This window comes from Lichenostomus cassidix, chromosome 5 (assembly GCF_008360975.1).
Source record: "Lichenostomus cassidix isolate B80296 chromosome 5, HeHo_3.0, whole genome shotgun sequence".
Lineage (NCBI taxonomy): Eukaryota > Metazoa > Chordata > Aves > Passeriformes > Meliphagidae > Lichenostomus > Lichenostomus cassidix.
Window position 1 is genome coordinate 6,474,926 of NC_139486.1, and position 26,563 is coordinate 6,501,488.

Genomic DNA, 26,563 nt, shown 5'->3' on the forward strand with positions numbered 1-26,563 from the left:
TTGTTTAAATGTTTTATTTTATATTGCTCCAGGTTTTGTAATTCAAAATTCCTTTATCTACTCTGAATTGACTGTTCAGCACTGATGACTACTGCATTAATCCATAACCTTGGGTGGACGTTATTCAGTGAGAAAAAATAATTTGTACCTTTATTTTTTTACAAGTTAAAATCACATTTATGTTCTTTTCTGATAAATTATGTGAGTAGTATTACAAATATCACGGATAAATAAATTATTTCAAGAAATATTTTAAAACATGAAAATATTTTCATTACGTTAGTTTGTACTTCTATTTTTTAAAATTTAAATATAAGCATGTGAGGTATCTATTTTTCTAGCAAGGTTAAAAAAGAATTTTATCTAAACCCAATTACATGGTCAAGTTATATGGACAACGACCACGGAGCAGTATTAAAAAAAATACTTTGAGTTTAATGGTCACCTTAAAGCAGAAAATCAATCAAAAGTCTTCAAAGTACTGACAGTTTCAGTTGCCTGCCACGAGTAGTGCACACATTTTTAATTCCAAACATTCCAGTATAACTGCTATTTTTACTATTTCTACTTATGTAGTCATATAAATAACATATTTATTTTCCTACCAGCATGATAATCTTTCTGGGAGTAGAGATTACCCTTTTGTGTTAATCACTCTGGAACACTATGAGTAATTTATTAGAACCAGATACTTGTATTCCTGAGGAGCCACATGCACAGCTCACCAAACCCCCAATTGCCATTAAAAGTGCCCCTTTTTTGCTTATTTTTGCTCCTCAACAGTTATTTGGTTGACATTTCTGTCTGCACAGTGCACTGAACATGGAAAAATACCTAAACACGTGACATCAAAGCACAAAGACCCAAATGTCACACTTATGTTTTCACAGTAAATACCTTCCCCTCATCGTGAAGCCTCATCCTGCCAGAGCTGTCACCTAGAACTAATGTCTGCTCACACTGGTGACAGTAGCTCTGAAGATTTCCAAACAAGAGGCAGATGATTTCACTGAAGACACAATATGCATTATAACACAGCATTGCAAATGTCAGTATTGCAATATTTTCAATTGGTAGTTTTTCATCTGAGTTTCCCAGGGCAGTTGCCACAAATCCATCAAATACCTTCTGTTCATTTTTCATGTGGTAAAAACAGCTGCAAGATCAACTGGAATGCCACAGTTGTACAGCCACAGATTTGTGCCCAGTACTCCCAGATGAGTCCAGATGTATGAACAGAAAATACCCTTTTATTGATAGTACACCAATGCTCCTGAGTCAGTGTGTCAGGGGTAGAAATGCAGCTGTAAAGTTCACCACGGGAATTGCAGGGCAGATGCTCCAGAGATCACTTGTATGTCGTGACAATTACTTTACAGACACAAAAGATATTTTGAGAAAGGAATCTAAAAAGTCCCCCGCCTTAAAAGAAACAGTCTAAACAAATCTGAGTTTCAGTGTCATGTACTTTTTTTTTCTTTCTTTTTGCTGTGTGTTTGCATCTACTTAATATGCCAAGGTTATTTTGCTGGCAGTATATTTTGGCTACCTTTACCAACTGTTTCAGTGCAATGATTTGTAATTAGCTAGTAGGTGCATGTAGACAAAGTGTTACATACCAGGGATCAATGAACATAACTCCATCAGCAGATTCCTGCAGCTGAAGTTAGCAGAAGTTAATGTGATTTGCTGAAGAAAGGAGTTTATTTTTAACATCTTTAGAAGTACAGCTCGCTCATTGGTTTCACTTTTCAGTTCTCCTCTGTTTGTTGGGGATTCGGGGGAGTGGCGAGCTGGCAAAACTCTCTTCATGATTTTTTGGCAGTTCTATCTGCAGAACTTGACAAAATGTACAAATGAGGCAAATTTATTATGACTGATGATAATCAAGTTTTGGGATTTACTGAAGGTACTTCAATGCTTAATTGCTACTTAGTGCTGAATAAGCATTTAATAAACCAAAATCAAAAGCTGATTAAATTATATACTCTAATTTCATAGTACAATAAAAAGAAGTTCTGATTGCAAAGTCAAGTTGTTGGGTAAGGACACCATTTTTAGAGGTCAGCTCGGAGTTAGCAGTGCCTGACTTCACATAAGCTAACTTCACCCTGCAGTAAAAGCTGTGTCTTCCATCTCTGCTGCAGCAATTCTTAATTTTAATAATGCTGCTGTTGCTAACAGTGCTCACAATTTCTCATACCTGCACAGGGTGCCAGGTTAAGATTTTATATTGGATTCTGTTGAAAGTAAAAAACTGGGCCATGCACTGCAGGCTCCTCCTCAGCCTCCCCAGCTGTTTCCTGTAACTATACCTAAGAGGCTGAGTGGATGTTCCAGGCATATTCAGGTAGGAAAACAGAGACTGCAGACAAGTGTTTTCTGTTTTCCTGGTCATCCTCACTACCTGAATACCCCTGCTAGGGGTGCATATATAGAAATTTGATTTTTTTATTGGCAATTTTGTGAGTGGCAAGAATTCCTGATTCCTCCCTGAAGTGGAAAGATCAAGCTGAGTACTAGAGCAGGAGCCTTTCTTCCACCTGAGGGGTAGCAGAGAGCACCTGAAATACACAGTTCACCTAACACATTCTCTGTTATTTTTGTATTTGTACACAAGCAAAACAGTAGAGCCAAGCTTGAGCCACTACCCTTCTGCCTGGCTTTTCCCAAGAACCTCAGTCAACCACCCACGTGTGAGATTCCTGAATACAAAAGGCATGCATTATAAAGCAGCTCAGATCTGCTGCTTAGTGACTTTTGGGAGGGGCAATTTCTTGAGAAGGGAGGTTTGTCAGATTCCACAGGACGCACGGGTTTTTGTTGGGAGGGTACCACCTTTATTTTTGCTTCACAACATCTTATCTCCTAACCCTAAATGAAACTGGCTGACACTGAGATCACTCACAGAAGACTTGGCCCCGCAAAAGCCCAAATTTAGCACTAGGCCATTGTATCAGATATGTATTTCAGAACACTACTGAAGTGTCTTGTATATAAATTCTGAAATAGGCATTTATTTGTATTGACAAGAGAGTAAACTCAGCAACCAGAGGTTTATAAAAGGTGCCAGAACAAACCACTAAGTGAAAAGATCCAAACCTAACCCTAAGCATTTATTATTTTCCTTTCAACTATACATTAGTGAGGTTAGTCAGCCTGAAGTCTAGACACAATACCAACACTGACACATGGCCAGTGCACCAGGAAAGAACTGAACTGCTGCTGCAAGGCAAACACAGTGCAGTGCTAATTACCATTGCCATGAAATCAGTCTGAATGCCAGACTGGTTGAGTCTGTGCTTTTACAACTGTCTTTAAGAGATTAGCAACTTTTACACCTTCAAACCTTATTAAAAACGATCAGAGAAAGTGTAATGTCCCATAAATGTCAACTCAGAGAAAATATTCTCACTCTTAAAGCTGAAAGTGTCAATTTGAGTGAAAGCTTTATTTACAGTTTCAGCATCTGCAGCTGATGTACTGCAGTCCATAGCAATGACCACTAAGCAATCAGGAGCCATTACAGCATGAATAATATTGCAAACAGTAAATCACCAAAACCAAATTACTGAAGTACCTGCTGCATACAGTGGTGCATAGGAAACAGCCTCCCTAAATTTCCAATTTGAAAATCTTTGCAAGCTAGTGGAAATCTGGGTCATCATGTTCTGAAAATTATTCTGTGCAATGCAAACATGATTACATCCTTTGCCTAACAGCATGAGGTAAGCAATTGCAAAGGAATTCTTCATTACAGGCATTATTTTGGCAATCTTCCCAAGGCAGTTGTGGATTTGATTAGCCACCAGGACTGAACTCCACAGCAGGAATTCCCACCCACATATGGTTACCGACATACCAGGAAGGATGATCAAATGCGATGGGTTAAATAATTCCCACGGAAGCAGAATGTATTTTCTGCTTATGCTTGCTAAGCCACTACATCAAATCAGCCTTACACATTTAAGGGGAAAAGAACTTTCAGAAAACAAACTTTGGGGTTTGTTTTGGGGTTTGAATCCACCCACAAACACAAATCTGAGACTACCTGCAATCAAAGTGCATTAGAATTAGTACAGGCAACGGACTCTTCTCCAGCTACCCTAACAGATAACCACAACAACAAAGTATCAGTCCCAGAAGGGGAAGGGAGCGTCAGAACATTAGAGGCACATAAAAGCAATCCTCCCAGCCATGTTATGAAAGCCACTTCATCTGTAAACCAAGGATTTGCCACATCAAGCGGAAAAGTTATTGCATGAGGTTGGAATATGTCACTTCTATAAAGACAGAGCATTCAGTTAAGTCAATAATAAAGGGTGTAATAAATGTTCGGCAATTACAGGAGCGATAAGAAAATCCATCAGAAAACAAACAACAAGTGTCTCCACCCCCAACTCTTTCAGATTAAGGCTCTATTAAAAAGTATAAAAAAGAAGGGACAATTCCCAGTGCACTGCAGGTTTAAGCTTCTGGGCAGGAACTTGCTTTTACTTTCTGCAAAGTAATTAGCAAGCAGAAAGTAAAATCAAATTAGACTATATGTGAATCAGAGCTAAACTGATTACAGATTATTTTACCTGTAAAAGTTTATGCAGTTATCCTGCATCTGCTTCTCTTGTGACCTAGAATTCTCATGGAAAGAGCAACAAACAATACACAACTGAGGAAAATCCCAATCTCAGGTCTGTGGAAATTCAGTTATCAGTAACATTTGGCCAGGATGGACTTACCTAGTCACATCTTTGTGTTTCAGTTCATGGCACAAACTAGAACTGCCTCGAGTCCATCGATTAAGTTCCATCAGCTGTTTAAGAAGAGGAGGAATGCTTACTCCAAATCCCCTCAAAGTTTTTCTATTTAGAATGAAGAACTAGAAAGACCAAGCTCACATGAGTCATTTTATGAAGCAGGGGACCAGAGATTTGCTTTGGTAACAAGGAGTTAATTATAAGGACTTAGATTAAAACTGTTTCCTCAACAAAGACCATAAACAGCTACACCTATCAGTGGAGTAAGAACTAAAATCTCACTATCAAAGAGGTATGATTTAATTAAATTTGTTGAGTTCTCCACGATATACATTGTTTTGAGTTTATCCTTTCTGGGGTTCTTTGAATTATTTTGTTTGTTTTTCTCTCAGGATGTTCAAAATTGTCTTGAAATGTAGAACTAATAATCAAAAGATTGTATATTTCTGTGGTCCTTGGAATTAATATCCTGGTTATATTTTTGACAGCTCTAAAAGGACAAAAAGGCCTTGGCAGGACAAAAAAAAAAAAGCCATCTCTGCAAGTTGTAGGTTTGCTGAGCATGAAGGATGAGTTCTTACCTCATATAAAAAGCAGTCTGGCTCACCACCTCTATGTAAATCTTCCCAGTTAGCAAAACAAGGAGGAACAGTGCTGAGTGCCCAATAAATGGATCTGAATGGCCTCACAGCTTCCTTTTACGGGGCAGTTCCCATCTCCTCTACCATGTTCTGCGATACCCTTCAGATATATTCAGATACACTCAACTGCTTAGACTTCTCTCTGGGTGTTGTACAACTGCAGGAAGAGAGGAAGCAAGACTTGTGCTCACTGATATTATTTTGCTACACTTCTCCAAGTACATTAAAACTACATAAGTTAATACAGGAACACAAATGAACTAATGCTCTCTCATGCTTGTGTATTGCATAGCAGCTAAAGCATCTTGGAACCACAGTAAGACATTACCCAGACCATTTCAAATTAGTACTATTCTTCAGTTAGCCTGGTTTACTATGAAGTAAATCTCATGCAAGTATATTGCCTACATACAATCAGTTAAAATCTGTAGATGTTAAATAATCTGGAAAAAAAGATACCCACAATTGGCCAATTTTTAGAGCACATTTTGGAGTGAGCACAAGTTACAAGGAAGTGACCTACCAGCACACAAACAGGTGTGGTGTTTTTTCATTATTAAACTTTTGCCTCTAAAGCCCAGTCCTTAAAAGATAATACCATTGTAACAATTATTGCTGCATGACAATTTAAGTTTTCTTGTGTCCAGTGTTTTACACTTGTGATAGGTGTCCAAAAATATGTCCCTGAGCACTGGAAGGAATAAAGACAATAAAACATAACTAAATCCAACAGTAGTTTATTACCCACTCATTGCAGATGAAGTTAGACACTTCAGTTACCAGTCAATATAAGATTAAATATTAGTTGACAACTCAGAAATTGTACAATGAGTACAAAATCATTAACAACAGTATAACAAGAAGTTCTGATGCATTAATTTTTAAAACATCAGTTGTACACTATTATACAGCAACCATTATGTGATCCTCAGCTGACTCAGGGCTTGCATCTCAGTTGTTTTTTGTGGGTTGTTTTTTTTTTTTTTTTTAATCAAGTTGTCCAAGAGGTTGAAAGACTGGGTTACAACTGCAGTATTTCCCAAAAGGCTACTAACATACAGCCTTACCTTATACAAAGCTGGTTTGTATTTTACCAACATTTCCTTTCATCAGGGAATGCAGTGACCAGAAAAAAAAATCTATACATAAAAAATTAAACTCCAATACACAATATATTATATACATACATATATTGTATTAGAGATTTCATATAAATCAAGTGTAGGCCAAATTTTGGCATAATTTTTAAGTGCATTAAGTTAAATACAAAATCCCCCTCAGACTCTGCCCTTACTGTTCCCATTACTTGCTCCTGAATTGATCTTCTTCAGTTTTGATACTCTAGACATCTACAATTGTCTTAAGATTTAAGTTCCATTTCATTAACATCACTCTTTCATTACACTTTGTAACAAAAATAAATTTGTGGGAAAACTTAGTGACTAATTTAGTCAAAGTTAAGTGACTAATAAAATTCTCCAACTTGATGGGAATTATTTGATTTTACTGGTCAGTATCTTTAAGGTAGTATTATCCTAGATATTCTCTCTTCTCCTTTGATCCCACAGGAACAGGTACTGATTACACTGCAAGCACATACTGCTTTCCTTCCTTTTGTTAAAAGGCCTCTTACCAACATGCAAATTATTTCTGGTGCAGAATGGAGTGCAAAGAAATTTTTCTAATGCATGGCTTAATCTTCTTCAAAACCAGCATGTGATACTTGCTTTTTAGAGAACACCTAAAGCCCTATATCCTCTCTGCCACACAATATCACGTTTTGTTTCCAAATTCAGCTTTGATTGCCTTTGTTCAGGAAGTATTGCAAGAAAAACAAGGATGTTATTGATCCAATTAATTTATCCATTTGACAAATATATCATTTACAGTAAATTTTAAAACAGGCTTATATAGTTCTTTTTGAAACAAAAACGCCACTTAAGCTTTCCTGTAGAACAAAATTCTGGCAAGAAGTAATTCAACTTCCTCCCACAAAAAAGTTAGTTTTGTCAAAGTTGTTTGTAGAATACAGAAATAAATTGTGTAACCAACAAACATTCTACATTAGACCAAAAAGCCCCTCAAGAATCACTTACAGTAAGTTGAGTCACAACACCCCAAGAAATCAATTTCTCCTCTCATTTTATCTACTGACTTTATTCTGAGGTCTCCTCATTCACAGAATTATGGTACAGAGGGGGAAGCATCAATTGAGTGTTACCAATGTGTAACCAGTTCCAGCTCCTGAGAAAGGGCTTCCAAGTTAAGCCCTTTAAAAATCTTGTAAAAACGGGGCTAAGTGTGATTTTAACAAGAACAATCTCTCAAAAGCAAGGCTATCACATTTGCACCTCAGAAGGTAAGTCACTTCACACAAACTGATCCTCCTCACGGGTCAGAGAGGACTTGCCCTTCAGGGTTCATTTTCAGTGTAATGTGGAAGGAATCAGGTGCAAAACTCCCGGTAAAGTTAGCAGGAGTTTGACAGCAATGCCCCTTCACATCACTGAATTATTAAGTATCTTCTGTATTGTGTGTGAAAAACCTCAATTTCGTACTGAGAAAGCAAATACTGAAACAGAAACAACTTTTAGCACAACAGATGTATTTACTTACAGCATGCAAGGATTTGTTTTTATATATTTTTGCAGCTAACAGCCCTTAAGTATTTACAAGTTCAAAAGTACAATCTTCACATAAGTAGCAATTGCTTACAAAAGTTCTGGACACTCCCTCGGAAATAAGCAAAAAATGAGCAAAAAATACTGAGAGCATTAATTACTGAGTAATTTAAAAAAAAAAAAAAAGGCAAAGGAAAACATATTAGCTTCTAATACCCAGACAATTTAACACTGTTCTGGTAAGAACAACAAAAAAAAAAAAACAAAAAACACAAAAGCCACATATCACATTTAGAGATGCCATTTTAAAAGAAATGCATCTTTGTTTGGTTTTTCTTTTCAGAAGAAATGCTGTACATAACCATAAAAAATTTCCAAAAAAATAAACTAAACCAAAGTCCCTTTGGTTTGCCAATTTACCTTCAAGTTGCTTCTCTACCTCCTGCCTTCCCCTGCACAGCTTGCGAGGCAAACGCGATCAGAGACTCAACAGCTTCACAGGTGATCACAGGAGAAAGCAAAAGCAACACTTTTTTATAAACATACAACTTTTTTCCAAAATAACAGATTCTAAAACTCACCCAAGATGCAATGCACACATCAGTTCTGACTGAGGGCCAGGTCAGAAAACAATCCTGCTCTTATGTTTAAGGCAGACTCAGATTAATTTGCATCTCTTCAGCCTCTTGGAAAACAAAATTTTGTGTCAAATTACTCGTAACCTGCCTGTGTTGGCTTTAAGGTTTATTTCATACAGTACTTAAAGACAAATTTAACCTGCAGATTTTTGTCATAAATGTGCATTTATATCTGGCCCTATAAATAGTATAGTTCTCTCTGGAACTGAGGGAGTTCACTAGCAGTATGTTTTTGCACCACTTCATGAAGGGTTTCAAGCATATTGTCCTTTTGCAAAGACATTTAACTACCTTTTAAAGCTATGTCAACTTTATTTATAAATAATTTGGTACCAGCTGATGCTCATAGTATAAACATTTTTCATGTTCAACTCTAAGAATAGGTTAGGGCAAAGAAAGTGCTCCAGTTTTACCTGCTGCTTTGTTATGCCCAATTCTAAGGAAACTTAGCGTATTAGTAAATTATACAACAATACAAATACTTAACTTTGATTTTTAAGCATTTGCATGGCTGTGATTCTTTATTCTCTAACAGTATTCATATTGCATGACATTTTGTACTAACTGCCCTCTCAGGCCTAACCCCTTATAAAACATGAATATAGAACTGTAAAACTTTTTCTCATGTAAACTTCAGTAAAGTCGTTGCTGAAGGTGCTGCATAAACACTGTGATGGACATTTCCTGGGTACTACACAGTGGTACATGGAACATGACATTTTGGAGTTACTCAATGTAATATATAAAAATATAAAAAAATGTATTTATGAGTAACAGTACAATAAGCTACAGTGCAATTTTCCTTAGCCTGTGTGTGATCTTTTTGTCACCCCTTCCAGATCCTCCACAGTACATCTCATGTTCCATTAATACTACAAGAGAGCAAGCACAGCTAGAAAAGACAGCTTTATTTACACTCTTTATGATGTAAACTTGAAGTTTCTGTAAGTCCAATATGTACTTTAAAAATTATTTTTGCTCACTTACCTTTTCTGTGCTACAATTTAAACATTGTTTGCTATGACTGTGTAAAGCTAGGATATTTAAGGAGAATATGCCCTAAATTTCAAAGAAGGTTATCCTATTATTTATACCCAGACCCCAGACTAATTTAATATAGTTGAAACTACACCACTTGCTCAGGGCTTTAAGCATAAGGCATTTTGTATACATTCCCCCAGCTATTTATTTAATTAATGGCTATCTTGGTATGCTAAGCCAAATCAGTGGAAATCCCACTCTCAAAACCTTGGAAACCAATTTTACCTTTTACTGCACATTCAGCTTTGAACTGCAAAAGACAAACTGACAGAAAAAACAAATTCAGAAATATGCACTGAAACAAGCTAACCATTTTCTACTGGGTAAGGTCTTTTGAGCTACAGAAGTTGTTTAACACACTCTCCGTTCTGATTACCACAGTTTGAATACATTCATAGCAGTGCATTCAGGATGCACTGGAGAAATGCACCAGAAAAGTTAAGTTTTTCACATCATCTAGTGCCAGCGTACCATAACTTTGTCTGCTTCAAAGAAAGTGAAGTTAATTTTGTAAATCTACATATTAACAGCTTGGAGATATCCTCTCCAACACAAAAAAAACCCTTCCAAAACCAAATACTGTTTACAAAAAATGTAGGCTTTGTACTCTGTCTAATCACTGTATTTCCCAACCAAATGATGCTTTTCCTGAAAAACATGTACAACACAAAATTAAGTAATTTGTGTCTGGTCAGACACTAAGACAGCGCTCTCTGCAATAACTGTTCCTGACACAGAAAGAACAGATCAGGCAACACATGAACAGGACAAAATGAAACAGAAAAAAGGCACATGAAATTAAACTTGAAGGGAAAAGGATTATGAAAAGCTCAAAAGCACATAATAAAATTCTGCCAAATTTAGACATCACAAACTGTTCATGTGTTGACCATACTGTCTTGACTGCTCAAAATCTGTCAATCAGAATGATTTTAAGTCTAATTTGTTACATTGTCTTATAACTATCTAAACTGGGTAAAAGTGATTATCACCTTTAAATATAGTATGTTAATGCATAAAAATACATATATTTTTCTAGAATAAGTATTATATTTTCTAACCAAATACCTAAAAGCAGTGGTCCTCCTAGATTAGTTTGGAATAATAAGTGAAGCCCATTTCTTTGCAGAATGGGGTGATTTTATTGTTTATATGTTTAAATAATTAATTTTGAATATCCATCCACTGTATAAACAATCTCCAGAAAAATATATCCTCTTGCAGTAACTTACAATACACATTAAAAATACTTACAAAAGGGACTATTGTTAATTTACAATATCTTGAGCTCAAGGACACAACTCCTAGGTCATTCAATTTATGCTATTTTGATCAGGAAAAACTGAACATTCTGGTTAACTTGAACCATGTTGGCAACATGGACAATCTAACATTTTAAAATATCTGCCTAATTATGTAGGATGTTCAATAAAATTAGGCATTTTTACATCACAGTATATATGGCATTTCTTAATTTAGCAACAGAAAGGCACAGTTATTAAACCATAAAATACAGTACCTGAATTATATATACTCTAGTGATATCTACCAATGCTAATCCAGACATTTTTCTCTGCAAAGGGGGCTGAAGAAAAAGGCTTCTGCTTGTTTATTTAGAAAAATTCAACCTCATTACAAGTTTGGTCCATTAGAAATACCTATTATCTGAAATACCTTGAAGCAGGACTTCAGGAAAGAATATAAGAAAGCAAATTTAACAGTCTATGGTCCAACAACTTGAATACATTACCGTGAAATGGCAAACAGATCATGAGTGAAGCCTTCTGATTAGCTGTCAGACATACCTGTTAAAGTGTCAGTGTACACAGGTACAGACTGGCAGACATCCCAGATACATTCACTGCATCACACACACAGACTTGGTTACAGCTCTAAGTTCAGACACAGCATTTACAGAGGTCAGCACTTCTCCTGGACTAATACTTGACCGCTGGCCCTAAGCCATTCCCAGAGACGTGCAAAGCCCTTTAAATGCTTTGCCTGCTTGGTATTGCTGTTATGTGAAGACCCTGCTAAAGCCAAGCTGGCCGGCCTTCCCTTAGCAAACTAGTGCACCTCCTCAAAAAGCAACTAGCTCAGTTCTCCCTACTCAAAGTGATAAAACTGCATCAGGAAAGGCCAATGAAATGGAAGAGGCAAGGAACAATAAACATGAGGGAGAAGCCAACCATTCCATAGGTAATGTAGCGATAGGGAAGCTCGACCTCCATGCGCTGCCTGGCTTTCCGTACATCGTCATGCGGGATGCGGAATATTTTACACGCCAGAGGAATTGTGGCTTTTTTCATGGCAACTTTTGTTAACAACAGAACGATGACTCCAATCAACAACCGCAGTATGGCTTTTCCAAACACAGTCACGGTGAGGGAAGACAGAGACAAAGGCAGGGTGTGGGGAGGAGGATCCAGCTGCAGACCCAGGATGTAGTTGACATGAGAGCCACAGGCCACGCCGGCACCACAGCCCAGGATCTGAGCTGTGTCTCCTCGCGAGGTGCTCCACGTGTCCAGCGTGAAGGAGAAGATGCCCAGGGCCAAATGGAGACTGATGATAATTAACGGTGCATATTTGTAAGTTAAGTTGAAGTTATCAATCAGGTCCACAACTGGATGGAAGACAAGCAGGATAAGGATAGCATACAGAAATCCAGCGATAACATCCTGTTGAAGAGAAAGATATGGTTTCAGTGTAACAACTAATAAAAAAAACCAACTCAAGTTACATTAGCAAGAATACAAGTCTAGCTGTGGTACTGTTAAAAGCAATTTGTGGATTCCCATCTTCTCCCTTTACAAGATTAAATCCTTTTGATGTTAAATATAAGGTGAGGAGTTGCATTTGATCACCTGCATCCTGGTCAGGATGACCAGATCACGAATGAAGTTATGATCAAAGGATCCTTCATCAAAGTCACAGGTCCAGACTTTTTAGTAAGGCCTGTTGTGACAGGGCAAGAAGTGATGATTTTAAACTAAAAAAGGGGAGATTCAGACTAGAGCTAAGGAAGACTTTTTTTTTCTTTCCAATGAACATGATGAGGCACTGGCACAGGTTGTCCAGAGAGGTGGTGGATGCCCTGTCTCTGGAAACATTCAAGGCCAGGTTGGACGAGACTCTGAGCAACTTGTTCTAGTTGAAGATGTCCCTGCTCATTGCAGGGGGCTTGGACTAGATGACCTTTAAAGGTCTCTTCCAACCCAAAACCATTCTGTGATTCTTCTATGATTCTATCTGCTGGCAACATTGGTCCCTGCCCAAGGCCAGGGCATTCCAAACTGCAGTCAGCACAAATCCAGCCCAGCTAAATATGTTCTGCCAACTTAAGTTTGCTGAAACAGCTCAACAGTGGCTCTGAGGGCCTGGGTGTCAACCCATGGGCTCGATGGCAGCAGCAGCAGCTGGTACAGCAGTCAAGGACCACTGCAGCCAGGTACTAGAGCAGCTTCAACTTTCCACTCCAGCATCAGAATTAACAATGCCGGAAGAATGAGAACAGTTTCCAAACATTAAAAGAGAGGAAGAGATAACTACTATGGATTCATAACTGATTTTCTGTTTTACTATTGTTTTTAAAGGTCTTTTCTCAATGAAAACGTTACTCAATTATTTTTTACTTCAGCATTAAATTTCAGTTACTGTTGATTAATCCCTCAGTTGCATGGAATTACCTTTAGTTGATAAGGAAGAATTTGTGAAATCCAGGCACTACAAAGTGGCCCACCTTCATTTTCATGCTAATCAACTCCTCCAGGAGCCAGGAGGTGGGGCTTCAACCAACAGGGTTTCTACTGCTCCAGCTTCAAAGGATCATTTTTATTTGCTTCCACTAATTGAATGCTTGATAAAAGCTCTAATAAAATTGACTGGTATAAACGTCAGACTTGCTCATTTCAGCAGCAACAAGAACTTTCTGCTCTATTTGCCACCTATTCCCCCCAAACTTAGGCACCATGGTTGATGTATATTTCAGGTAACACATGGTGAGCTGTATTCCCTCTAACACTGCAGAGGATTCACGTGTGAAATTGCTAAATAGCCCAGTCTCCTCACTATTTGTTGCATGACTTTGTGCTAAGATATTTTGTGTCAGCTGAACTATCAGTCCATCACATCATCCTTGACATAAGTGGTTTTAGGTTGGGAAGCCTCCTAATTACTAATGCAAAAATGTCATTCAGCTTTTCTGAACTGCCTTATTTTCATGCTCCTTTTACACTGTGTTCAACTAGCTTTTCTACTCCTCTTCTGTCTGTTAGCTTCTCTTCTAGCACATGAGCCTCAAAAACCTCTTTAGTCCTCCTCATGAACAGTCTTGCATTTGTCATGTTTTTGTTTCCTCACTTTTACATTGCATACACTTATGTTTCAGTTTTGGTTTCAGAAACGCTGCTAAGTGAAACCCTAGCATGCAGCATGGCACTCCAAAATACACATGCTTTGAGCAGCTGATGTGGAGTGAACCTTAACAGCCACTTTCTCAATCTGCAAAATGATTTCTACTCTGTAGAGGAAAACTTAGTCTACACTTTAGAGCAGTCATCAATTTCTGGACTTAAAATGACATTAAACACCTGTTAAGTTTCAACTGTGGACTGAATATAAGTTAAATGTGAGAACCATTTTTAGCTATTTTATCAATTTCTCTGTAGAAAAAATATAAGCCTGCTGTTTCTATATGGTAGGACATTCAAAAAATACATCTATATAATTATTGCACTGTAAAACCTTCAGTATGATGGAAGTTTATAAAATCAGAACAGGATTAAAATAGAAGTTTAGTAGTAGATGAAATTATTTTCTTACCAAAATTGAATGCATTCCCATATAAATTCGACTACAGCAAACCAAAGAACACCAGCAGAATGCCAGGATCAGTCCAAACATAAGGGGATACTGTTAGGGAAGAAAAATGCAGAAACTGTATTAGAATTTGGAAAAAAATAAATCATTTTTTTAAAATCACTCTATGAGCATTCTAGAATTAATTTCAATTAATGCCACTTATGCTTACCCTTTTCTTTATCCTAGCCTCCACAGGCCTACCAGAGCACCTTTTCGTAAAGTCATTGTTAAGTTAAGCTTTTAACTTTCCCCTGTTCTCCTTGCATTCAGGATATTTGAATTTCAGTGCTTTGGTCACAGCTTTCCAAAGCAATATGAAATGTATTGATCTCTGTAGCAGTTGCCTTGCCATGCTCTGATATCCCAAACTGGCCACAAGGGCAGAGTCAAGTGTGTTGGACTGTGGAACAGTTTCACACTGGGTGAAGCAGCTACATTGTACACTAATATTGTTAGCAATTATCCAGACAGAATACAGTGGCTTCAATCTTTTTCCTGAAAATGAGGAACTCATAACAAAATTATAAATAAATTCAATTCCTTCCTCAATTCTTTGTTTTAGAGCTTCTGCAATCCCTGACTCGATCTCTGGGCATCAGCATGAAACTCCTAAAACAGTAATCTTTTTTTGTTCTTTCCAAACCCACATAAATTTCCTCCTACAAGCTGCATTTGTTAAACAAAAATCAAACTGTTATTTCAAATTATTTTCATCTTCTCAGATTTTTTTTATTAATAAGGACTGTTTATCAGGAAGAAATAAAATGCTTTGCTATAACAAGCAAATATCATGTAGAGAAACGCTGTTTTTTAACATTTTCCTGTTTTGGATAAACTATGCTAATTCACATATTACAGCACAGTAAGAAATGCTACCCCCACTATTGCAAAATGTTGTACAAGACAGAATACAGCTTCCTTTTTTGCCACTATTCTATAAAAGACACAGTCACAAGACAAAATGGCAAGTTTCCAAAATTGCTTCGCTTCCTACGATAAACGTTTTCAATATAAACAGTCTAGATGTACTCCAACATAGGAATAAAATCTAAGAATTACAGGCAGTTTTCTTGCCCTTTCCCTTGTTTCTTTTATAGGTAACCTGAAGGTTAGAATAATGAACAAATGAGAGAAAATATCTTTAAAATTACTGGAGTAAGTTCTGAGTACTCTGTAAAGGCCACTTCTATAAAGTTCTAAAATCGCTTTTTTAGTAAAAGATTTGAGATAAGATTATCACTCTTCTGCATTTTTCCAACCTTCCCTGAATTCTCAACTCCAGGACCACGTTTGCATGACAAACCTAAAATAATATTCTCAAACTAAGAGAAAATTAGGAAGCTCAAGTTTCACATAAGAAGCAGACTTGACATTAAAATAAATTCTAAATGCCCAGCTCATAGCTGTGTTCCATCTTGGCTGAACTCTGTAGCAACATTTGTCTTTGCTTCTACCACATTAATCTACAAACTGGATCTAAACAAAACTATGTACTTGTGACTCATTTCTGAGTGCAATGATGAAGGAACAAACTCAGTTTCCTGCTTTTCAGAACTCTGCTAACAACGGGCAACACACCAGTAACTCTGTCACACTTGAGACACGATTGCAAAGTTATCAGATACCAACATTGCTACAGCAGCCACAAACCCAACCCGGGTATGTTACAGCTGCAGCCACATCCCTCTTCCCCATTGTGCTTCTCCCTTTGCCACTGATCTCAGGGGAGAAGGAATGCTGCCTGCACCAGCCACACTCTCTCTCCCAGAGGACTCCCAGCAGAAGTGTTGTATTTGCAGGGAGAGCTATAACCTGTGCCCTCTGGAGTAAAGAGGGGCTTCAAGTTTCAAACTGTTTGGCCATCACTTGATACCATATGTCCACCCTTGTCTCCCGACACACATCTTTTGCTCTTTCAGAGCCCTATCAGGGGTAAGGCTCTTCTTTAATAAATAAAGGCCTCTCCTGTTTCTGCAATAACTGACAGAAACAGGCTGGAGCTTTAGCAGGAAGTCCAATGAAGTGCCAGGCTCAGCAGGGCTACAGCAGTTCATGGTACTGTGGGTAAGAGGTTGATACAGTGGGAGGTAAAAGGTTAGAGCAGCAAAACAGCAAAATCCGGAGTATGAAGGAAATTGTTTGGTGAGGAGTCTTGTTTTAAGAGTCCTGAGCAGGTGATTGTAAACAGCAGGGAGACTAGAATAAATTCTGAAAATGAAAGAAATGCTTGCTAACAGGGAACTCTCAGGGGAGGGGTGTTTGAAGAAAGAAACAGAAACTCCAGCTCTGAAGAATATTTGGAAGAATATATTGGGCTCTGTCATATCTCACTCTAATTCTGAATAAATACCCCTTAAACCATGTGAGAACATGGGCTAGTTTAATTCCCCTGTAGCAAAACATAGTAGAATAGTTTGGGTTGGAAGAGAGATTTCAAGGCCATCTAGTCCAAGTCCCCTGTAAGGAACAGGGACATCTTCAACTAGAACAGGTTGCTGAGCTCAGTCCAACCTGGCCTTGAACGTTTCCAGGGATGGGGCATCCACCTCCTCTCTGGGCAACCTGTGCCAGAGTTTCACCACCAGAAGTAAAAAACTTCTTCCCGGCATCTAATCTAAATTAACCCTTCTTCAGTTTAGAGACATCACCCTTGTCCTATCACAAAACACCTAAAGAAGTTGGCTCCCATCTTTCATACAGGCACCCTTGAAGTACTGATCACAAATTAAGCACCACACCCTGCCTCTTCCTCAGCCTGTTTTCACTCATACCTTTTAAAAGGAGCCACTGGGTTCAAGAATTCCCAGAACACCAGACTGGTAGCACCTGCTTAAAACCTGCCCTGAGGTGGTAAGACAAGCATGTATTTGGTCCTCACACGAAGGGCTAAGTGCACAAGGTGACTAAAGGAGAATATGAGCACTCCACTCCCACACACCTTTGAGCTCAGCAGCATGCAGAGTCATACCACCAACAGGGGACATCACCTGGATCCTTGTAAAAAAAGCTGATGCCATAAACTTACTTCCAAATTTCTGTCTGCAATGCTGAGGTACCAGCAAGCCTTATAATAATACTGTTTTATAATAACGGATTTCAAAACTCTTCTCTCCCAATCACAAATGAATATTCAAAGAAAGAAAGAAAAAACAGCTTTTACTAAGTTTTCTACTTGAAACAGGCACATCTTATGAAAGCATAGTGTGAAAATTTGAATTTTAACTTATATCAAATGATCATGGAAGAAAGTCATAAGTGCCTTTTTTTTATTTTTTTGCTATGTTGACTTGGGTCTCTATATAAGTGAGTGATATTAAAGCAACACAGGTAAATTTCAGCAGTTTTAGTTCCATGGTTCCTGGCACGCCAAATCAGACCTACAGAGACACAAAGGACAAAAGATCACAAGTTTACTTCTTCCCTCTTCCCAAATCCCCAAATTGTTGGTTTTACTCATTTAGGCATCAGAAGGCAGACTGGCATTGCATGTCCTTTCAGATGAGGGCGTGGAAGGTTGTCAGAGATGACAGCTGGGACAGGTACACATAAAAACCAGATTTCATTCTCTCAGCTTGTTCTTTTTGATAAATGAATTGATGAATCATTGCTCTTGACCACACCTGGTGTCACTTTCAGTCAGATATTCAGGAGCAGCCTATTTTGGACACAAACATCTCAAACCCTGTCTCCATGCCCTCAATTAAGACCATCTTATGTATATCATCAAACGCTAATTACACCTCCATAGCCAGCATGCCATCTCAACAATTCTGAGTATGGAGGTATTTTTTGAACTGCATACTGCTTTCATCTTTATAAATTAAAAAAAAAAAAAAAAAACCAAACCAATAAGCATGTTATTTAAAAACAATAAAAAAGGTTAACTGATTTCTTAACTTTACATATTAAGATAAAGCCAGTAATAAAGCTGATTGAATAAACTACTCATCGTGTCTCAGACCTCAATTTTGTTCCCATATCCAGAATCTTGTTTAAATAGAATACATTAAGTTAAATTCATATTTGGCAATCAGCACTAAAACTACTCCCAGTAAGTCTTTGAGAACTTTATGCCCCATGTTTTTAATAGAAAACTCCCATACAATAGAAAATTCTACTACATCCTCCAAAACAGGCTTGCAAGCTTCTGCCTGGATTACACACAAAACCCTTCCCTATCCTCCTCCCCCTCCTTGATCTTTTTGCCAAGAGTCTTAATAACATAACCATTGTTTCAAAATGCTCATAAGGAAACAATCTGTCCGAAAAGCTTTGACCCAGGTCAGAAAATTCCTTCTTTCATAAGGGAACATTATTAACAGATACCCTAAATGCTCATTTCTTTACTTTTTTAAAGCACACTGGAGAAGTCTCCAGCACCCACAAAGGGTTCCAAAGTAACTTTGTAATATTTTCAGTGTTCTACAGTATTATTCAATGATCTTCTTTAATCATATCATAAGTTCAACTTGAGACAATTATTTTGGGCCAGAGTTCACTGAAAGAATCCAAGCAGCACTTGCAGTACCAGGCTTTCAATAAGGTATTTGGGCCATGTATTGGCAACAGTCATACAAAAAGCTATAATCAATGTTTATGGGAATGACTCCAAGACCCTGCTTGGACAGAGGAGTTAAAAATGCACAGTATAAAAATGATTCTGCAAAGGGAGCAGAAGAAAATGAAGAAGATGACTGTTAGAAAAGAAAGGCCATTAATCAGTCATTTTAGGAAAAATAAACAGACAAAAACCTTTTTCTTTCAAAATGGGCCAAGTGGTAAATACCACAGGTTAAGTTACATTCATCAATTATTTCATTCTCTTTCTTGCACTAACCAACATTAATATCAAGAGGTAAGAAGACCTCAGTGTTACCTGTCACTACTAGAATCTCTTTCTAAAATTCCAGTATAAAGTTTCCAAGGCCAGTCCTGCAGGAAGTTAAAATATTTAATTTTCTGCTACACCTAATATGAAAAGAAATCGAGGAGTAACAATAGGAATTAGCTTCTTTTTATTGCAGTCATTAAAATAACAATCCCTCTCTGAACACTGATAGCAAGAATCATTTACTTTTGGCTTGCTCTGTTTAAGCCCCAACACCTAAAACTATGTTATTTTCTGCAAAATCGAGTTTTCTCAGTTCAATCAACACACCCTATCTGAAAGAACAAGGAGTGCTTTACATGTGTAAAATGCACTAAGAAAAAAGAAACTGCTTGAGAAATATTTCCTTTGAATACTCTTCCATCAAAAACTCTGTATCCAACCTTACAGCATTTGTTTTTACATATTTCCCCCACCAAGATCCTTCACATAAATTAAATATTTGCTTAGGCAAAACTGAAAAAAATATTTAATGCCAATCAACAGTTTAATCAGTTGGGCTGCTGTATTCCTCTGGCAGAGATTCCCTAGTGACATTTGTCAGAAGAGGCTGTGCTCTTTTCAAACTTTTAAAAACACCTGCATGAAATAGGCCACACAACTTTTTTCTGCTTCCTTTAAAACTACAGGTATTAATATGGCCCACAGAAGCAGACCTTACATCTCAACTACACAAGACAAGGCCAGTGCTGACTCTCCAAATTCCCATCTCTCTCTCTCTCAAATGTTCATCATTGTGTGCGTAATTCTGTGTTTTCAGATCATCCCTTCAGCTGTGCTTCCCATGTCAGAAGAGTTTTTGTTTGACTGTTTAAGGAACATGTACAATTAGACCAATTAGAGAAGCATGCATCTCTTTGCCAAAGTTTCTTCTAGACATTTTAGTATTTCAGCCAAAGATCTATTTGGGCTTCTCTGACAGGTGATGTGTCTCTTTCTGAAAGGAGACTACACTTGCTCCTGCACACAGATTTTGTATGTAAGAGATGGTTTCCTGTGTGCAGCTTCCAGTTTATCACTACATCAATCATACTGATAATGCAAGCCTTTCTACAAGGACAGACAGTGAAAGCTGGGATTTGCCCCTTTCTGCAAAATTCTCACTACAGCACTGTTGTGATTAGGCTATTTATGCATCCCAAATAACCAATTATTCCTTATTTCCAGTGCAGATGAGAGAGTTTAGTCTTTTGAAATGAAAGAGCAAGCAGACAATTCTAGAGGTAATGTTCAGTAGTGGTCAATCAGAATCACAGAGTGATGCAGAACTCCCTGAAATCCCAATACAGATCCTGTCAAACCCATCTCATTTAATTACATTCAACAGCCTTGGTTGATAAGTCATAGTGCAGCTGAAAGACTTCTGGAAGGGAGTTTCACGTGGTGCCACATAAGAGTCTAACACAACCAGTACCACAGAGAGTCAAAAGAGCACTGAGTGCATGAAAACTGTAAATGAAAAATACATCAGAGAGGCCATTGGAGAATAGATGTATCTACTGCAGTTTTAGCAGTGGTGTTTATCCAGGTCACCATTAGCATCAGGGGGGTGGGAAGACACTCACTGATGACAGGCTGTGTAAATCAAACATTGGCAGACACGTACACAGGGAGGACAATGCTGTCATATTTAGCACCACAAGCTGCTTCAGAAGGTAAATCAGCATGGTTAATACAGTTAAAGGCCTGCTACTCATCAACCCTGGCTCTGGGCTCCTGCTGAATATCAACCAAATGAAGTTTGCTCAGTGGCTACAGTGAGAGTCAGCAGTTCCTCACTGAGCTCATTAATGCAGAGCTCAGGAAGGAGTGCAAACCCATCATTTCCTAATCCAGACAGCTACTGCTAGAGCCAGGCTGCATCCTGGAGGAAACTCTGGGAGAGAAATGTATTTTCTGTATCCCTAGCTGATATTTATTTTTTCTCCTCAAAATAAGCCAGCAGCATTATAACACATTCAGGTACCATCCCAACTCAAGTACCATTTCTCATAAAATATGTCTTGACATCCATTTGAAATCAGCAGTTCAACATAATCAAACACAACATAAAAAATACTTTTTCCAGTAGTATCAGCTTGAGCCTTTGGAGATTTTGTGGATAATCTGCAGTTCACACTATCTCTTCCTCCACATTTGGGACACGATATAAGCCAGCCTGGCTCAAACTGTCACTATTTCAAAGAAAGCAAGTTTTCCCCAATTTTATAAAGGTTACTTTTTCCTACATCATATCAAGATCTATAACCTCACTGTCTTTTAAGTGTTTGCCCTCCTCTTTCAGGGTACCAGAGCTTCAAAGACGGGGGGGTAAAATACCCCAACATTTACAACATGCACAAATTCTCCTGAGTCTTTGGCATGAGCTTTATATTTCAAGGTTATTCAAGTATCTTTGAAATAAATGGTTCTCCCTGCAGAAATGTAACATTAAATAAATAAATAGATACTAATTATGCAAGTAGAATCAGGCTTTTCAGGCATGCTATCATAATACAAGAAGAAACCAAAAAATTTGGATACAATGGACAGAACAGTTAGCTATTATGAAAGTCATCTTAATATGTAACTTGTTTTTGTCTGAAAGACAGTTGCATTGAATACTCCCTATGTCCAAAGTCTTTAATTGTGATAATTTGCCCAAAAACCATCTTTAAAATACATTATCTCTTTAAATATTTTATTTGAACAATTGCATTTATGGAAAGCATTTTAGTTTTACAGAATATCAATTTATGTATATTAAAAATCCATCTAAATGCTACGTGAAAACGAATTATTGTAACAGGATTGCTTAAGGGCATTGAAAAACTGAAAAGCACAATCTCAATAGGTTGAGAAAAATCCCTGCAATCAAACGGCAATCAAAACACATTTTTTTTAAACGGACAATCTGGGCCACACCTAGAAAAATAGGAACAGATTTTCTCTGTTCTCTATGTTCTTCAAGAAAAATAGATTGGCTTTGAGAACTATCATACAATAGTAGGAAGTCATAGATCACCGAAAGCAAACTGCAAATAAGCCACACAAGAAGGAGATTCCTCCTCACTGGTATAGCATCTTTTAGAGCAACAGCAGTTTTGTTTGGTTTGAACTTCAAAGTGACAAAGTTACCTGTATTGCAGACCAAAAGTCCCTGCAGAGTTACATCTGTATCTGCTTAAATTCATACTCAGCCTCATTCCACTATGATTTGCTGAACCAACAGTCCCAAGATGTGGATTCATCATGATCAGGGTCTGTGCAAGGCTTCTTTATATTAAATATACACAGAAAGACTGTACCCCAGCATTTGCCAACAAGTTTAAATCTAGCCATCTGCATCTAATTATAAATTCATAGAACTTAATAAAGATCAGATTACAAACTCCTTTATTATTAATAGCTTTCCAAGAAGTTCTGAGGTCAGTCTTTTTTAACACCATTTCCAGAAAAACACCACTTGCCTTGACAAAAAGATGTCATATAGATTCTACTCCCTTTTAACAGAAGTAAAACACAGAGAACAGAAGTGTCAGATGGAAAGTTAACTCTAAAGGTGAATCAAAAGACTCTTGACATGCCATTGGTTAATTATTGATTCGTTTTTGGAAATAATTTAAAAATCAGAAGGGATTCTTTTTTACATGAGTATTTTGAAATGACAGAAGTTGGTTTCAAAGAGATCTTTTATTCATACTCATTTTATAAGAAAAAGGAATTAAAATCAAGACTCAAAACACTTTGCTTCCTCATTTCTTAAGCATGGCTCTACATGAGTAACAAGGCTGAATGTTTATGATTTCTTATGCATTCATTATAAATATGCTTAGTCAATTAGCACAGTGTTTCAGACTGCTGTTGCAGGGTTGGCAAAGCACAGATCGAACTCAGTTCACTGGCAAAAACACCATTTCACACACTGCTTGCTGGTTCTATAAAAGCAACCGAGACAGGTTCTCCTTTGCACACATGACATCAGTCTGAGCAAAGCTGATCGACTGGTACTGCTAAAGGAGCTTTCCCACATGCAAAAGAACTACAAATCCAGTTTGTTCCTCCAGCTGACATCAGCCCCTCATATCTAACAAGCAACAATCATATACACAAATTTTGGTCATTAACAAAAACACCTTTGAGATTAAGCATCTCAGTGGCAAAACTTCAAATATTTGTTTCAAATACCCACAGAACATGACATTATTATTACATTTTTATATAGAGATAGATGAAGTTATTATGTCTACATAACTCCAGCAGAGTAACACTTCACACTTTCCTAGCAAATATGAATCCCTAAGAGCTTCCATTTGGGCACATGCTATCACCTTGCAGAAACAAATACACAATCTTTGGTTGGAGAGGCCAAATACAATCTCTAACATTTAACTACCGCATTGCTTTCAGTCACCCATTCTAGATGCTGAGATAAAGCCACAAAGTGTCAAGCAGCACCAGCAGACAACCGGTGATTGTTACCAGTAACTGGGAAGACAAGAGTTAAGCCTCTGCACAAAGCTTAGGATCAGTTAGTTCTCCCTACCGACATGACTTATATCCAACTTAAACCAGGCAGGTATCACAGCAAGGATTAGTAAACATTAACTTTAGAGTCGAATTACCACCTAACTTCTTAAACAAGACACATCGAAACGCTACACTGGACACTTATCTGGGAAAGCCTTCTCCCTCAGTTACTTCTGAAACTGCTGCAGAGATTTAGAGAGCTGGATACGTGATGTGCTTTCTTTGGAGTTGCTGCTGTTGCTATACTTCCAGCAGCCAGCGCCAAAGCACATGCCACTGCTTGCGTAAACCAGATGATCAACAGTGTTATTTTAACTTATCTATTGACCCCAAGTGCAATAGCCAGATTTCAGATATTCTGCTGAATGAAGGTGCTGAAAAATATCAGAGATTATCAGTTCCTGCTAATTATGAATACAGTGATAGCTGTAAAACCTCCTGGAAGTACAAACACCAAAACCAATAATTTCCAGCTTGTAGTTAATGAAAATAAAATCGTTAAAGAAAAGGGTAAAGCTACAACTCACTGACGCTACAAAGTGACTCGAAGCAAAGAAGGATCAACAAGAAGCCTTTTAGTTACTGGCTCTCCACCAAATTCTCACTCTGTAAAACCAAATGCCTGTAAAAACATTGGATGCTTATCCAAACTTTGCGCAAAGGGACAAGTCGAAAAAAAACCTCACAGGAACAAAACGCAGATTGTTACCGCAAAACTTTTCATGCGTGCGGAGCTAATACCCAAAGCCAGCACAACTTCCATTCACAAGACAGAATTACTAGAACGCTTCTCGTTACCTCGCTTAAATCACAGAAAAAAAACAAAAAATAAAGGCGGAGGAGAGGGAGGCAAGGAAAAAAAGGTACGAATCTCACTTTTTCCCACGCAAACTCAGCCACCTCCCCTCCTGAACAGAAATCAGGTCTGCCACATCCTTCCAGCCCGGGGCTGCAAAGCGCACGGATAAAGACAGGGAGGTGTGAGCATTACCTGCCAGCGGCCGTAGCTGAGCAGCAGCAGCGCCAGGGGGATGGCGGTGCCCGACATGGCGTGGGTGGAGGGCATGCTGTACTCGGAGTTGTAGAAGACCTCCAGCTTCACCACGGGCGGCGAGGCAGGACGCGGCCAGCGGATCACATCCTTGGTGCACTGCCCCAGGTACATCACCCACACCCAGATGATGATGAGCCTCCGGCCCAGCCAGGCGTCCACATTCCAGATGCAGAAGGGGAAAAAGAGGATGTAGAAGAGCTCGTTGCCCAGCTCCGTGCCCAGGCTGAACAGATAGTAGAGAAAGCGGCTGCGAGTGGCGAACTCCTGGCTGCCGTCCTCCTCCTCCGTCAGCGAGTTTCGGCGAGGCCTCCTCCTCCAGCGCCGCGGGGTTCCCGCCGCGCCGGGCACGGCCCCGTTCCCCGTGGGATGCGCCTGCCCGCCCGCGGGGCCACCGTTCGCCACCGGCCCCCGTCGCTCCGCACCGGCCCAGCCCGAGGGCCCCTCCACCCCGCAGAGCCGCTGGAACGCGGCCACTTTGCGCGGGTCCTGCAGGTGGGCGGCCAGCCGGGCCAGGCGCTGGCCCAGAGACATAGCGGCGGGACCGGGGGCGGGCTGAGGGCGGCTGGGGACTTCGGCTGAGGGGGGAGAGGGGGACGGGGGCTCCGCGGAAAAAGGAAAGCCGCTCCCTGAAGAGAAACCCGCTGCAAGGCGAGGCGCCGCGGAGCCACGGACACCGCGGGACTGCCCTCGCCTCAGCCCGGCCCCTCCCGCCGCTCGCTCCCCGCTCGCTCCCTCACGCCCTCCCCGTCCCCTCCCTCCCTCACGCCCGCGCCAGCCCCGCCCCGCGCGCCTGCGCGCAGCCCCCGCCCCGCGGGAAACGACAATCGCCGCGCCGATTGGCCGCGGCTCCCCCTCGGTCCCGCCCCCGCGGGCGGAGCAGCCAATGGGAGCGAGGCCCTGCCCGAGGCGGCGCGCGGCGTGAGGCGGCCTCGAGCGTGAGGGGCAGTGGAGGTGGATGGCGGCGCGGGGGAAGCTTCGGGTGTCGGGGTGCCTCGGAGCTTCCTTCTGCTCCTTCTGCTCCTTCTGCTCCTTCTGCTCCTTCTGCTCCTTCTGCTCCTTCTGCTCCTTCCGCTCCTTCTGCTCCGTCATAGCATCACAGAATCAATTGGGTCGGAAGGGACCTCTGAGATCATCGACTCCAGCCTATGACCGATCACCACCTTGTCCACCAGACTATGGCACTGAGTGCACCGTCCAGTCTTTCCTTAACCACCTTCGGGGACGGTCACTCCGCCGGCTCCCTGGGCAGCCCATTCCAATATGTAATCACCCTTTCTGTGAAGAAATTCACAACCTAAACCTCCTCCGATCCAAACCTCTCGTGGCGCCGCTTTAGATCTCTCGGAGATCCTAAATCTGGTGGTTTAAACACGAGGGAAAGCTGAGGCTGCAGTGGCCGTAGGCCCGGCGGTCAGGCGGGCTCAGCCATGGAGGCACTCAGTGACCCACAGGGCCTGGAGCCGCGCAGGGAGGCTCTGCAGTGCCTTATCCCTTCTCCATAGTCCGGAGGACATTCCATACCTCCTCCTGAGTGTGTGAGTGCAGGGCTGGAAG

The 26,563-nt window shown here is 39.6% G+C and overlaps 1 protein-coding gene across 1 annotated transcript; it reads right to left on the bottom strand.

Moving 5' to 3' along the window:
• Nucleotides 1–6,118: 6,118 nt before the first annotated feature.
• SGPP1 (sphingosine-1-phosphate phosphatase 1) lies at nt 6,119–25,750 on the bottom strand. The gene is made up of 3 exons (XM_085061142.1): nt 24,947–25,750; nt 14,520–14,609; nt 6,119–12,376 (listed from the first exon to the last, which is right to left on the bottom strand). The coding sequence occupies exons 1-3, from the start codon at nt 25,538–25,540 to the stop codon at nt 11,825–11,827; spliced, it is 1,236 nt and encodes a 411-aa protein (XP_084917268.1). The 5' UTR covers nt 25,541–25,750; the 3' UTR covers nt 6,119–11,824.
• Between the last annotated feature and the right edge of the window lie 813 nt (nt 25,751–26,563).

What these genes read in the sequence shown, in the direction of transcription:
- SGPP1 (XM_085061142.1), bottom strand. Translation starts at nt 25,540, where the DNA reads ATGTCTCTGGGCCAGCGCCTGGCCCGGCTGGCCGCCCACCTGCAGGAC. An exon ending in TCAGCTACGGCCGCTGGCAG is followed by an intron (nt 14,610 to 24,946) that starts GTAATGCTCACA and finishes CTTCCCTAACAG; the next exon opens with TATCCCCTTATGTTTGGACT. An exon ending in TGGGAATGCATTCAATTTTG is followed by an intron (nt 12,377 to 14,519) that starts GTAAGAAAATAA and finishes TCTCTTCAACAG; the next exon opens with GATGTTATCGCTGGATTTCT.